This window comes from Natator depressus, chromosome 16, assembly GCF_965152275.1.
Source record: "Natator depressus isolate rNatDep1 chromosome 16, rNatDep2.hap1, whole genome shotgun sequence".
Classification (NCBI taxonomy): Eukaryota; Metazoa; Chordata; order Testudines; family Cheloniidae; genus Natator; species Natator depressus.
This window is the reverse complement of record NC_134249.1, coordinates 16,768,975-16,784,194: the sequence shown is the minus strand read 5'-3', so window position 1 is coordinate 16,784,194 and position 15,220 is coordinate 16,768,975. Positions and strand designations below refer to the sequence as shown.

General features: G+C 42.3%; 1 protein-coding gene across 1 annotated transcript in view; it reads left to right on the top strand.

Annotated features, from left to right (window-relative positions):
- The first annotated feature begins 6,773 nt into the window (after positions 1-6,773).
- The window catches only part of SETX (senataxin), a 48,245-nt gene continuing 39,798 nt past the window's right edge, over positions 6,774-15,220 (top strand). Inside the window, exons 1-4 of the mRNA XM_074974023.1 lie at positions 6,774-6,868; positions 13,269-13,452; positions 14,014-14,224; positions 14,424-14,533. Coding sequence (XP_074830124.1) covers positions 13,270-13,452; positions 14,014-14,224; positions 14,424-14,533 — 504 coding nt within the window. The 5' untranslated portion in view covers positions 6,774-6,868; position 13,269. The remainder of the gene's footprint in view (positions 6,869-13,268; positions 13,453-14,013; positions 14,225-14,423; positions 14,534-15,220) is intronic.

Sequence of the window (15,220 nt, the reverse complement as noted above, 5' to 3'; positions counted from 1 at the left end):
TGTTTTACCTGCCATCCTGGAGAAGCACAGTACATGGACTGAAGATGACCCAGTGGGCTAAATACTGTTATATGACCACCTTACGTTACCATCCACACATTCACACCCCTCTGTCCCTTGGTCTGCACAGTCCCTTGTATGAGCCTGGGACAGATTTTATTTTCCAAGTGTTTTTAGTCTCTGATGGAGGGCCTGGGAATGTTAGATCCGGGACTTTGATTGAGGAATGTAGTTTTATAGTTCTGAAATACTAGGTTAGGCACTGTTACAATGTAGTTCCACAATACTATGTATATGAAGAGGAAAACAAAAATTGGGAGTAGCAACATCACACATGAGGCCTTCATATATAAATTTCTTGTGGTTAGTTACTACACAGTAGGTCCATCCATGTTACAGGTTATCCTTACTGCTGGTTGTTACCATCTGGTAAGCTTTGCTGGGCAGGAGACAGGATTGGCCTGAATTATTATGGCCACACATTGGTGTTGGGAAGTCAATATCATTCCTGGCGTAACAAGCCATGGTGCGAAGCTCTTTAGGTTTGCATTGCTCTATGACAGAGGTTCTCAAACTGTGAGGTAGGACCCCATTTATGGGGTTGCCAGGGCTGGCTTAGACTTGCTGGGGCCTGAGGCTGAAGCCCGAGCCCCACTCTCTGTGGCCAAAGCTGAAGCTCGAGGGCTTCAGCCCTGGACAGCGGGGCTCAGGTTACAGGCTCCCTGCCTGGGGCTGAAGTCCTTGGCTTCGACTTCACCCCTGAGTCCCGCTGCCCCTGGGCGGCAGGACTTGGGCAGGCTCAGGCTTCATTCCCTCCTCCTGGGATTGTGTAGTAATTTTTGTTGTTGGAAGGTGGTCGCAGTGCAATGAAGTTTGAGAACCCCTGCTCTATGATACATCAGTAGTGGACGTAGAGCCAGTTGTTTCTCGTCGATGTTGTCTTCCAGATAACCTACTGAATGGACAGTAACCAACTTATCAAATATTGCTGTGTTAGGATTCACTATTGTTAACCAGATACTGAACAAGATTGTTTTAAATAACCTGTGCCTCAGTTAGGATGCTCTATCACTGACCCCATATCGTGACTGATATTAACAGGGAATTTGTCTACACAATTTGACATATTGCCCATTTACCATTGCTTTTGTTATACACTGAGGACAAGACAAGTTAGCTAACAAGATCTGGTGATTTTTCTTTTTTAATGTTCCCTAATGAGTTGGTTATGGTCGTTATTATGTAACTGCCATAAGCAGTACAAATAACTTCTTTATTAATTTGTGTTTTCCTTGTCTTCATGTTGTTTGCTGCCATTAGTTTGTTAATTTTTATTTGTGTTTGATTAAACAGTTTTAGGAATGTTATGCACATTGTAAATGATGTACTGATTCTTAATACCATGAGAGACAGCTTCCACTGCCCGGTTGTCAAAGTAGTTAGTTTTGTTAAATATATATATTTTATATTACTCCTGTTCCAAATAGATCTTCAGAGTTAGATAATTTTGAAATGTAATTCATAATTCTATTTAGATTTTGGAGTCTTCTATTTTGAGAGATACCAAACTGCAAAATAGTCCTTTGCCCAGCCCTCCAGTCTTGTGTACGTTCCTGATAAATGCTAGGATATTAGTTAACATGAAGTATACAGCAATAATACAGTTGCTTTTACACAGTAGCCAATTTCACCCATATTTCAGTGCTAAAGATTTAAAACCACAGGCACATGAACTTACTTTGCTTAATAATACACAGTTTAAATGACAGACCTGGTTCAACTAGTGGTTTCTAGCTGATTGCCTACTTAACTGTCTATATATGGTAGACGGAGGTGTAGTTGACCAGTCTGTTGTTTGTAAAGCACTTAATTTTTCTTTTCTTGATGCACTGATATATTCTGGTGTCTTCATTGAGTGATATCTTCTGGTGTCCTCAGTTTGTGGGATGCACCCTTAAACAGCTTAAGTTGGTAAACATAATACAGCTTTTGCTTGTTTACATTTCGCTTGTTTTCAACCCATATTTAATACACAGATTAACTTTAGTTTGTTTACAGTGTAATAGGGACCAAGTCTCTTATAACACAAGCTATGCTTCTGTTCTCATTTTCCCAATTTAGCGCAAATAGACCAGGTTTAGATACTTTTGCAGTTATGGCATAGACATTCTTTTTCACTTCACATGGACTTCACTATTTTTTCGTAATAAATATTGTGCTTAACCTGCTCAAATAGATGATCACAATCTTCTGTGAGCAGGTGCACGCCTCTGCTGAGCATTCTGGTTTAGCAAAAGAATTAATAACGGAGTTTTTACCCAGGGTTTTTTGGGGTTTTTTTAGAGTTAATTTGCTTGCAATACCAGTTCCACTTTTGATATACAAACTTTACCAACCACAACTTCCCTTGAACATAACATATAAAAGAAAAGGGTATAAAAATTAAACCAGACTGAATTTTAAGTGCAGGTCTATGCAAACACTTTGAGAGTATTACATTTTCATGATGTTTTGTTTGGGAGACTAAGGTAGAAACCTGTTGAAATTGGTTAGCTTTAAGGTTTTGTGACATAACCAGACAATATATATTCTATTTTTTATCTTTTTGCTATAATATTCTTACAACTATATTTCAGTAATTAGTAAAGGCACTGACAACTTTATAAAAACCCAAACAAGAAATAGACATTATTAATATTGCCTTTACATTCATGTTAAGGTTTCCCCTTACATTTTTTCCTTTGAATAAAAAGCTTTGGGATTAATAAAAAAAATTCTTTTTGTTTGCAATTGCATTATTTGTTGAGGCAAAAATATATGTACATATATTTATAACTGAGGCCTTTTTGAGCTTTTGCAAAAAAAATTGGTTGTTGTTATTATTATTAGTAATAATAATATGATGGTTATATCTAGGGCCCTACCAAATTCAGGGTCCATTTTGATCAATGTCATGGTCCTAGGATTCTAACAATTGTAAATTTCATGATTTCAGCTATTTAAATCTGAAATTTCATGGTATTTTAATTGTAGGGGTCCTGACCCAAAAAGGAGTTGGGGGGATGTGGGGGGGGGTTGCAAAGTTATTGTGAGGGGGGTTGCGGTACTGCTACCCTTACTTCTGCGCCGCTGCTGATGGCGGCGCTACCTTCAGAGCTGGGCAGCTGGAGAGAGGCGGCTGCTAGCTGGAATCCCAGCTCTGAAGGCAGAGCCGCCGTCAGCAGCAGCGCAGAAGTAAGGATGGCATCGTATGGTATTGCCACCCTTACTTCTGTGCTGCTTCTGGTGGGGCGCTGCCTTCAGAGCTTGGCATCTGACTGAGAGCTGCTGTGCTCCCGCTGCCCAGGTCTGAAGGCAACACAGAAGCAATACCACGACCCCCGCTAAAATAACCTTGCAGTCCCCCTGAAGCTCCCTTTCTCAGATTGGATGTCCTGACCGAAAACACCGGTCTCCCCTGTGAAATCTGTGTAGTATAGGGTAAAAGTACACAAAAGAGCAGATTTCATGGGGGGGGGGGGGGGGAGACCAGATTTCATGGACCATGATGCATTTTTCATGCCCATGAATTTGGCAGGGCCCTAGTTATATCCAACCATAATATTAAAATAGCGTGGTATCACTTATATTTTAAAAAATTTTAAATTGATATTTGCTGCAACAAAATTAACATTGGTTTGGTTATTTGGTTCAAATCCATAATTGTTAATTTGATTTGATTTTAATCTGACTTTAATTTGACAATTGTATTGTTTTATCTTTAGTTTAGTAGTTTTTTTGTAGTTTGTTTGTTATGTCGTCTTCATTTAAACGAAAAATAAACTTTAATAAAACTTAAGTTCATTGTAACATTGAGTCATAATAAGCAACTGGTCCAGAACCATTGAGAATCTTGGTGAATTTCAACCAGTTTTCTAAGGAGCCTCCCTCCCTCCCTCTTAAATTTACCCCTTTGGTTCTCACAAATGCCTCTTAAGGAGGACATGTAAATTAATTAAATCAATGGACGTTATGAGGTGCTGAGCATCCTCAGAATCAGGCCTTGTGGTAGTACAATAAACCTTGTTTAAGCTATCACCTAAATTGTTTGTTTGTCCAGTTTATAAAGTGAAATAGCTACCTCTTTTAAAAAAAAAAATTAGAGTAGGTGTGAAGCCTGTAACAGTAGCAAGAATTGCATACTAGAGCCAGTGTGCAATGGCAGCCTTCAGTACAAGTAACTGCTTGGAATAATGTGCAGATATCCTGTATCTGCCAGGGAACGAGAGGGAGACAGCTTGCAGAGGGAATGGGATAGGGGAAGTAGCTTATCACTCAAGATCCCTTTCCAGCACTGGAACCAGAGAGGGCAGCAATTCTGACTGCCTTATTTATTTTGACACTTATGTTTCTGGTCTATTTCACCAGCAGGACTGGATGAAGAGAAGTCTGCCACTCTGGATAGGGATCTTGGGGAGAGAGGCATTTACTGACTCTTTCCTATCCCCTATCAATGGGACTTGAAAGGGAGGTAACATAACACCCAACTTCCTCATTCACTTGTTTATTTTGAAGAAACAGAAGATCGTAGAGGGCAGAAGGAAATGCTGTCATCTCAGAGGTGGAGAGGAAACATGAGATAGAAACAAAGTAATTGTAAGTAGAGGTAGCAAAACAAGTGCCACCAAAAAAAAAAAAAGTTAGGCCAGAGCTAAGAGAATCAACACTGACAAAGCTCTGCGTAGGAGGCTCCTGTTATGAATGAGAACACAAGGCTCAAACAGTACTAAAAAACAGAACTGAGACCTTAGAACTCCAGTGATTCAAACAAATATGTAATTTAACATATGTTCATGGAACATTAATGGTCTCAGTGGTGTTAGAAAATGCTTGAGTATGTAAAATTACCAAAGGCTGAGACAGCAAGGTTACAAGGGATGCATCTGCAGCTAAGAGACACTTCAAAGTTGGGGAAGTGTTAGAGTAGCAGCAGCTAAAGATCAAAAGAGGATTAGCTGCTCTTTATCAGTAAGAGTCTAAATGTACATATTAGAGGCTGATAAGAAAGGCTGTTAAACTTGATGGAGCTCTCCTAATGCTAGGTGTAGCGTCCTCTAGTTACCCACAGAGCACCTTTTACTTGAATTAGTGCAGTCTAGTGGATAGAGACAGATGATGGGCAAGTCACTTCAGCTCTGTTTGTTTCCCTATCTGTAAAATGGGAATAATTATACTTAGCATCCTTTGTTAAACACTTTGAAATCTGCACATAAAGAATATAATAGCTGGATGATGCTGATATTCCTCCATCAGAACACAACATCAGTCATGCTCCATGGTGATGGCAGTTGCATATTGGACCCCTACTGGGATAAATCATCCCCAAAGGCCTTGTCATCTGAGCTAGAGTTCCCTCAACTGCCACTGACTTCACAAATGATCATGCACAAATTAGGGGCAGACTTGAAAATCAGATAAAAAACACCAATGTGATTAATTAGAGAGATAAGATAGGTGAGGCAATATCTTTTATGGGACCAACTTCTGTGGGTGAGAGAAACAAGTTCTCAAGCGTATACAGCGCTCTTCTTCAGGTCTAGGAAACCAACTCAGAGGGTCACTGCTAAACACAAAGTGGAACAGTATTTTTTATTTACATCTGGTTATAAATCATGAATCTCAAGATTTTAGGATTTGGCCTCTGATTTCACTGTGCTCAGCTCTAGCATCAATGTCAAACCTTTCAGCTGCCCCCTGAAAGAGGGGAGTGTTATCAATCTGGCTCTGCCACTGACTGAGCAAGTTCCTCAATTTCCCCAGCTGCAGATTGGGGGCAATGGTTCTGATCTGCTTCACAGGGATGGGAGGTAGGATGGTGAGAGGGGCTCTGAGTTGCTGGGCTGGCAGAGGCTAGAAATAGGCTCAGTAGGAGCTAATGGCAGCGGTGTGATAATCACACCGAGTGTAGGACAGGTGGTACCTGCCCAGCCAAACTGTCAATTCTCCCCTCCCTTTTTTTTTTTAAGTCTCCTGCCCCACTTCCCCTTCATCCCCCTTTCCCTTGAACCTTCCGCTGGAGCCTCCTCCACTTCTTCCTGCCTACCTAGGATAGCCACTCACCTGTTCCCAGAATAGTGGTTATTCCGGGAATAGGGTGGGCCCGGGCCGGCCAGCATGACCCAACCCTGGCCAACGCGACCGTGTACCCAGGGTGCATGCGAGGGTCGCGCCACGAGGGGGCAGCACCAATTTCCCGGTGCGCTGCCCCGCCGGCGCGGGCAGGACCCCACAGGCACCGTGCGCCTGAGGCCACCCTGGGGGAGGGGTGTGTTCAAAATGGCATAGTCCCTGTCTTCTGCCCGCTAAAGCGATGCCTGGGTTTGTCCCAGTACTGGATGGGGGGGGGGGGGGGCTGTCAGGGGGAAACTGAGGCACAGAACGGTTACGGTCCAGCCCGACACAGGTCTTTATGCTCCTCATTTCCAGGGGACTGGCCCAGGCTGGGGCCAACCTCAATTGAACCCACGTCCTCCTAGGCTAGTGCCCTGGACCTCTCCTACGTCGCTCCCGCTCTCCCCTTTCCGCGTCTCTCCTTCCCGCGTCTCTCCCGCCGGCCGCGGGCCCTTTAAGAGCGCCCCCCCCCCGCGCCCAGCCTGGGGCGGGACCCCTCCAGGTTAGAGCTGCGCGCTCCCGGCCCCGCCCCGCCTCGGAGGAAAAACAAACTCACTTCCGGCCGAGACACCCGGATGGGCCGGAAGTGAGGAGAACTCGGGGTGGGGGCCGCGCCGGGGGCTGGCCTGAGGCGGGGGAGTGTTGGCTGGATGCCCACCGGGGCCATGGTGGCGGAGTAGAGCTGAGGCCCACGCCCAGAGGTTGGCGGTGGGAGGAGGTGAGGGGGCAGCCGAGAGGGAGGGAAAGAGGAGAAGCCCCCGCGCCTGGAAACGTGTCCCCCCCCCCCGCGCCTGGAAACGTCCCCGCCCCCCCTCCCCCGGCCAGTGGCGCCCCCCCCCCCGAGCCTGGAGACTGCCTCCCCCCGAGGCAGTGCCCCCCCCAGCCTGGAGACTGCCTCCCCCCCGGCCAGTGGCCCTGCCCCCCCCCAGCCTGGAGATTGCCTCCCCCCAGGCCAGTGGCCCCCCCCCCAAGCCTGGAGACTGCCCCCCCCGAGCCTGGAGACTCTCTCTCCCTCAGCCAGTGGCCCCCCCTCGAGACTGGCCCCCCCCCCCCCCCCCGAGCCTGGAGACTCTCTCTCCCCCGGCCAGTGCCCCCCCGAGCCTGGAGACTCTCTCTCCCCCGGCCAGTGGCCCCCCCTCGAGACTGCCCCCCCCCCGAGCCTGGAGACTCTCTCTCCCCCAGCCAGTGGCCCCCCCTCGAGACTGCCCCCCCCCGAGCCTGGAGACTCTCTCTCCCCCGGCCAGTGCCCCCCCGAGCCTGGAGACTGCCCTCCCCCCGAGCCTGGAGACTGCCCCCCCCGGCCAGTGCTCCCCTGAACCTGGAGACTGCCCCCGTCCCCTCCTGCCCAGTGCCCACTCCCCCCCCGGCCAGAGCCCTCCCAGGGGGACTGCCCCCCCGAGCCTGGAGACTGCCCCCCGAGCCTGGAGACTGCCCCCGTCCTCTCCTGGCCAGTGCCCCCCCCGAGCTTGGAGACTGCTCCTGTCCTCCCCCGGCCAGAGCCCTCCTGAGGGGACTGCCCCCGAGCCTGGAGACTGCCCCTGTCTCCCCCTGCCGACCAGAGTGCTCCCGAGGGGGCTGCCCCCCCGAGCCTGGAGATTGCCCCTGGCCAGAGCGCGCCCCCCCCCCCGAGCCTGGAGACTGCCCCTGTCCTGGCCAGTGCCCTCCGAGCATGGAGACTGCTCCTACCTCAGCCCTGTGTTCCCCTCAGCCCCGTGTTCCCCTCCTCCCCTGAGCATGGACACTGTCCTTGTTCCAGTGCCCCCAGAACATGGTGCTCCTGTCCCCCAAGCATGGAGACTGCTCCCTTGCCAGCCTGCTCAGCCAGTCCCACCCGCAGCATGGAAATTGCCCCCTTCTCTATTATTTTCCAGTCTCTTCCCCACAGACGTGCAGATCTAGGAAGTAAATTCTACTTCCCCAGATTCCCATCATACTCAGTTTAGGAGGTCAGCTCAAATCCTTACCCCAAGTAGAATTCCTCTTTTTGTGGAAAATATGCACACACTCCTCTCCCATAGTAATTGGGCCCCAGTTGCCAAAAAATCCCTCCCTGTTCTTCCACCACTATCTTCCTGTCTTCCCTGCCATGGAATAGAAGATGAGTCCCCCTCTGGGATGTCTTCACTTGTAGCTGAGGTCAGGTATCACTCTCCCTGTCCAGACCAGACCTTTCATTTGTTCCTGAACTGGCAGAGACTTACCAGACATTCCAGAGGCAACACTCCTAGAAAGCATATGCTTACTTTGTTCATGCCCTAACATTTTAAAAAACATTTAACATTTTTTAAAACACTAATGGTCCTGTCCTGTCCTGTCCCATTCCACTCCACAGAAATCTTCTGAAGCCTGTGGAAGGTGTAATGTTAAATGGAGTCATCTAGTTATTTTGAAGTACAGTGTACAGATGTTGCTGAAGTACCTTTAGTAACTCTTAGGCAGCGACTCCTGGTTTGTCCAGTGATGTGGAGCAGCTGGTTACACTATAGGGAAGCTGCTTGCACGTAAACAACTTGCAAGGGGGTAACATCTGTCTTACAGGATTCTGAGAATAAATTAGCCAGTATTTACAGTGACTTGAACATGCAGTGCACTATATGTGTTAAGTTTTCATATATAGTTATGGTTGAATTCTATTTTCTATTCTAATCCTTTTTGTTTCGGTTGCTCATAATTTTAAAACTAATTCCTGAGGTGCTGAAATTTTCATGGCTTGCTCTCAATCTGGAGGTGAATTAATCTGTTTTTGGAAAAACTGAACAAAATTGGGTGCATTATTTTTAAATTTTCAATCAAAAAGTTTGTACACGAGCTAATTCAGTGACTTAAAACATAACAAACTTAGCCTGGTTTGTAGATCTCATTGAGATAGAAGGAACAGAACAAGTTTGAAGAAAATTGGTTCAGTAATTTTAAAGTTAAAAGCATGTAAATGGGGAAACTTCCTGCATGCTTTGTAGAATTTTGCTATATGTCTTGACAGATTGATCCAAAAGATACAGCTTTTAAACGTTGGAGTGCTGAAGCACTTTCCATTGGAGGTGTTAGTCAAAATTACTTAGCCAAAATTAATGTATTATTGAAAGCTGTGCACCTATGCTTAATGTATTGCTTTCAGCATGCTTTGTGCTGGAAATGTATTAAAAATCGTTTAAGCTTTTATTGTTTGCATTTGTAGAGATCATCAAGGACAAGATAGTGTTCTCGGTTTTGCTTGGGCTTTAAGTAATAAGCAACTATTGTAATTGTTGCAAGATTGTTAAATTAACTGGATGCAGATATCTAAGAACCTTGGACAGTAGGTGCAACCTGCATGGAAAAGGAAGATTAGGGTATGTCATGAGATGAAGGAATTTGGGGCATTTTTGTGTCCATGATAAACAGAGTTATAAATATAAGTAGAAGTAGGTAATGATTTGGAACAGAATGAAGATGTAACTTCTGCAAAAACCTGTTCTTCAGATTGGTGAAGTATTAACTCATTCCTTTCAGTATAGTGCTCCTGAATCTTTGACTAATAATCTTTTGATTACTAAGCTTGCCTAAGCTTTAGTTATTTGACCTATCATAACACTGATCGTCTAAAACTGAACCCTAATAGAAGTGATTTAAAGTCTGAGAATGTGTAGTGTTTGAGTTGGTGAAGAGTTTGAGATGGCCTTGTTTTGATTTTCACATTTGTAAAGCAGTGCGGCTAAGACGTCTGAGTTCAGAAGGCATTGTACAGCACGTAACAGAGGGCCTCAACACTGATTGGAGGTTCTGGGCACTACTGTAATAACAATATTTAAATATTTATTAATGTGTCTAGCAAATTAAGTTTTCAACAGTCAATGATGTGCCCTTGTCTCATTGAATAAGGTATGCAATGAATGAAGACTCTGTAGGAGGCCTTGCTTTAATGATTATGCACCTTGTGCAGGATAAGACATTCTGGTGGTTGTTAGACAAATAGTTTCAGATTATAATTAAAAAAAAAAAATCTAGGTAATTTCTTTAACAAAATCTTGGTGAGAGTGTTAAAGTTGCAGGTAAATTCTCAGAAGTCAGGAAATGCTGGTTCTTGCTTGGATTATTTAGTGCAAAAGCTAACTTGGAAGAGAGAATATTTGTAAAAATATACTTGGCCTGGTCTTCCTTTGTTGCTGTAGGAGATGGGTTTTTATTTTTTACTCTACTAAACTGTGTTTGGCATCCTTGTATTGCTATGGAAAATATTTTGATGATGTCATAAACAAAACCATATGACTTAATTGCAACATCAAATAGGAGAAGATGAGTTGAGAGAATTGCCCCTTGTTTAGACATAACTCTTGTATTATTAACAAGCCAGTGATGCAAATGATAGAAAAATGTGTTGAGTAAATGGATTTATATTTAAGATAATTAAAACTTTCTCCAGTATGCATGTTAATTAATGTTCATAAGAAATGGCATAAAATGAGGGAAACTAATTCATTTTTAAGCCAATAGATTTCCCTGGGTAAATCAGCAAGATAAAAAACACGCATGCATAGCAGTTTTGTTTGTTATCTGGAGAATCTTACTAAGTTTTTGTTTTTCACTCACACTTCATGTTCTCTCAAAGTCCATATCAGTGCTGGGCTTCACTGTTATGGAACCATGTTCAAACATATTCCCGCAAAGCCCACAGAAATGAACTTGTCAGAGTTCAGTAGTGTTGTTCTTTGGCCCAGTTACAACACAATTCCATTTTGTAGTGGAGACCTGTGCAATGACTTAACCTTGTAATGGAATTCAGTAAACTGAAATGTATGGTCTTGTCTAAGTTACATAACCAAGACAAGCTGTAAATTGGTCTCCAGATGCGGTGAGATTGATGGTGTAGACTGGCCCTGAATTGATTTCTGTCACGATTTGGTCACCATTATGACTCTTCACATGGTGGTGGTGGCCCTCTAATCTTAGGTTTTCTAAAAACTTATTTAAGTATTTAACATAAACATCATAGGACCATATTCTCTCACCTGTCCTCCCTGAGCGATCTCATACTCTGTACTTAGTTCCATTAATTTCAATAGGGCTGCTTGACAAGCAGGGTACACCCCAATGTGTGGACAATGGTGGCAGAATCTGACTTACAGTTTACATAGCCTAATACAGGGATCCTGAAACTTTTGAGTGTGGCCTCCATCCTATTCGAGAAATTCTCATAGACCACTACTTCCTTTTCATTTATGGTTATGTAAGGTCACAGTGTCAAGTACAGAAACTGGTATCAGAAAAAAAAATTAGGAAAATGTTTTTAATTGCATTGTAATGCAATTTAGCATCTGGAAGCAAGGAGACTCAGTAGCATGGACCACCAGCAAATGCTTCAGGGAAAAGCAGTGGTATGTTGACTACAATTTGAGCACCAGTGAAGGCACAGGGATGTTAAAAAAGCAAAACAAAATGAGGAGTACTTGTGGCACCTTGTTGTTGTTGAAGATTTAAGATCCCTGTAATATTCAAATTCACTTGTGATATTTCAGCCACTTTTTAAGGAAAGGTGGGCTATCTTTAATAATTAAGAAAAGTCTACTAGTTTTAAATACAGCTGATTTGTTGTATGGTATTAGTGAGGATATATGCTGATCCAGTTGTAGGCCAGTATTATGCAGATGTATGTTTACTAATAGGCGTTAACCAAATGATTTATTGGAATATTTGGTCAGGAAGAATAAGTCAATGTCTGGTCCTAGAATGTTTAGAATACTGCGGATTTGTGAAAATATTTAGAAATGCTGACAAGAATTGCCCATTTTGGAGACTTTTATTATTTTAATTATAGTGACAGAATATGAACTTTGATTAGGCTGTTACTCCAAGCTGTGCACTATGTTGTTTCATTAGGGGAGTCTTATAAACGCAGTAGAAATTATCTGGACTTTATTCTCAATTTCAAGACCATTCATGTTTAGACTATTGCTCATGGAGTGCTAGTTCACCAAGGCCTCCTTTCCAAATGTCAGTGGTCATATGATAGCTAATTGCTCCTCACACAACAGATATTACTGATGCATTTTAGGCTAAACCCATAAAAATTGAAACTGACACACAATTTTAGGTGATAGCTTACTAAATATTTTCTCAAGGCATTAAATATGCATGTACCTCCACTTTCATAGCTTCATAAAGTAGTATAATATTTGCCTAATTCAAGACTGTGTCCAGCAAATTGAGGAACTGTCCCTTTCAGTACCATTCCTGTGTGGGTTAAGTAACAATAAAAAACCAAGTGCACAAACTCTTTTTCATAACGTGAGTACCTTTTAGGAAGTGATACTAATAAATTAGGTTGTCACCTTAACTGATGCAAAGTGAGGAGAATGAAAATGTTTGATTCATAGCCAGCGTATACCTTTAGTATTGGTATTAATAAAGCTGAGCACCTGTAGTTACACAATTGTTATATAGAATCTATTCTTTGTTTATTATTAGCTTGGTAGAAGTGATAGAATTTATCTTAAACTTCTCTTATTCTGAATGTAGAGGTAGCCACTTGTGGGAATGTCAGGGATGACTACTAAACTGAAAAATCTTGAATCCATTTTCTTAAATCTAAGCGACGGCTTCATTGAACTATGAGAATCTTAGGGAGGTGAAGTAGAACTAATCAAACTTTGTATCGATAAACCCTCGTTTTCACAAACAACTGTTCTGATGCATACGTATATTAATATTGTATATGTTGAAAGAGTTCATTAAAGTTGTATTGTGGGTTAGTTATCGATTCTTTAGTTACATGCAAGGTGAAATTTTTCCTATCCGTGTTATCCAAACGAATTAATTGTAGGAGTAATAAAATACTTTTTAATTATTAGTTTTTAAATTTTGTTTTGTATTTCACTGGGAACAATAGGTGTTCAAATGCTCTGAAAATGAAGCCACTTCTATGAGGTGCATAAATATGGATATAAATGCTTAAACTTGGGCACTTATATTTGATTGTTTTGGTCATAGTGTTTTAAAAATCATCTATGACCACTGCATCTGCACATTACAGAAGTCTCTAGCCCTTAGCATTTAAGAGATCTTGGTGAAATTGGATCTTATTACTACTTTCAGTGTTTTGATTGCTAATAACTCCCTCCCTCTTTCTATGTGTGTATCTGAAGAATGAGCACATGTCGTTGGTGTACGCCTGGTGGTTCCTCCACCACCCAGTTCCTAAGAACTTATGCTTCCAAGACTTTATCCCCTGAAGATCGTGCAGCAGCTAATGATGATCTCTGTTACTGCCTGGAATGTGTGGTTGAATATCACAAGGCAAGGGATGGATTGCCAAGCTTACTGCAGGAGGTAATTGTCTCCTACTGAGCTGTACAGAATAAAAGCTTTAATTGAGTTACCTCAGAGGGTGGGATTTGGTGGTAGTTAGGTCTGACTGAGGGAGAGGAATTTTGTGAGGGCTCTGTGTTTAGCTGACTATTGCAGGAGGCATATGCTACCATTTAATTGTAAGTTCTTGTAATGTGCTCTGTTCCTGTATTTAAATACAGAACTTTGTCCCAATTATCAGTCTTCTGTCTAAAATAATGATAAAGCTATTAACTTTATTCAGAAATGAATAAATTATTCAAAACTTTATTCATTAAGTACCTACAATTTCTGACTGCCACTAAAGTTACTTTAATTATTCTATAATCAGTCAATTCCAAATTGAAAATGTTGCTGATGATCTGTGTCACCTGAGTTCCATGCCCAACTGTTAATATTTTCTCACCATGTCTGCAAAGTAACTTTCCAAAACAAAGTAATGAGCTCTTAGAATCTCATCAGGAGTTCCACATGATGTTAAACATCCTCAGTCTTAGCAACCTGGACAGACTATTGTCTCCTTGTTTCCTTTTCCCTGAATAGATCTTATGGGAGTTGGAAACCTCCCGTCTCATAGACCACTTTGAGAAATCCATGAAGACAGACATTGAAGAGGATGATGAATTATTTATAGTGGATGACAATGGGGAAACTAAACTGTCTGGTTACACGGGCCCAGATTTCGAGAACAACCTGCGTGTACCTCTTCTAGAAATACTGAAATACCCATACCTGCTGCTACATGAACGAATCAGTGAGTATCTCATGGCTTACACTTGAAAGAATCCAGTATTCTCACTATTGCAGAAGGTGAAAATAATTATTTTAAACAGGCATTAGTGAAATGTTTAGTTGCCCTACTAAAATAAGGGTAATATTTCTTTAAGGACTAAAATAAGTTAGCTTGTCTTGGTGTTGGTTAATCTTTACCATTTATGTCTCCTCTTGTTTAGGTGAGCTCTGTGTTGAGGCTCTTTGTAAAATGGAACAAGTTAACTTCTCCTTTCAGGTCTTTGACAAACATCCGGGCATTTATCTGTTGTTGGTACACCCCAATGAAGTGGTGAGTTATTTCTCCTACAATGAGAATACAATCAGAAAAATTAACTCACTTTAAGCTTTTACTAGGCACTTCTGTTTCAGGGATTTGATTGTGTACGTGTATCCTTGTTCATATTTGGCAAGAGAAATACGCTTGTTGTTTCAAGGTTCAAACATTTCTGCGGTATCCTCCTCATATAAACAATCCATAGAAGCATGTAACCTTGATTAGTAATGGGATTGGTATGTCTTGGCATATAATATTCCTATCCATGATGATAAGTGATCTCAGCATTTTTCAAGAGCATGCAAGAAAGAAAAGTCAGTGCCACGGCACATTGAAGTCAGCAGACTAATCAATGTTTACTGTTTAATTTGAGCCATTTGTAACATTAACATTTTGGGTATTATATGGCTTTTCTCAAGGTGGATAATAGGAGCGCCTAACAGTTTAAAGCATTTAATTTCTACTGAGTCTTTTCTTAATTTCACCTGTTCTGGAGATTGAGCCTCATACTGAATTGAGAACCTAAAGAAGCAGGTGTTTTTCAAAATAAAAATTGTACCGAAAGGAAATTCCACTACGTAGACTGAGTTTAAATAACATTCAGATTGTTTTTCCAAATCTTGTAATTAAAAATAAAATCAGAGTTAAGGTTCAAAATTCAGCATGATTCTTCATTCTCCTTTTTTGGCACAGCAAGTTATT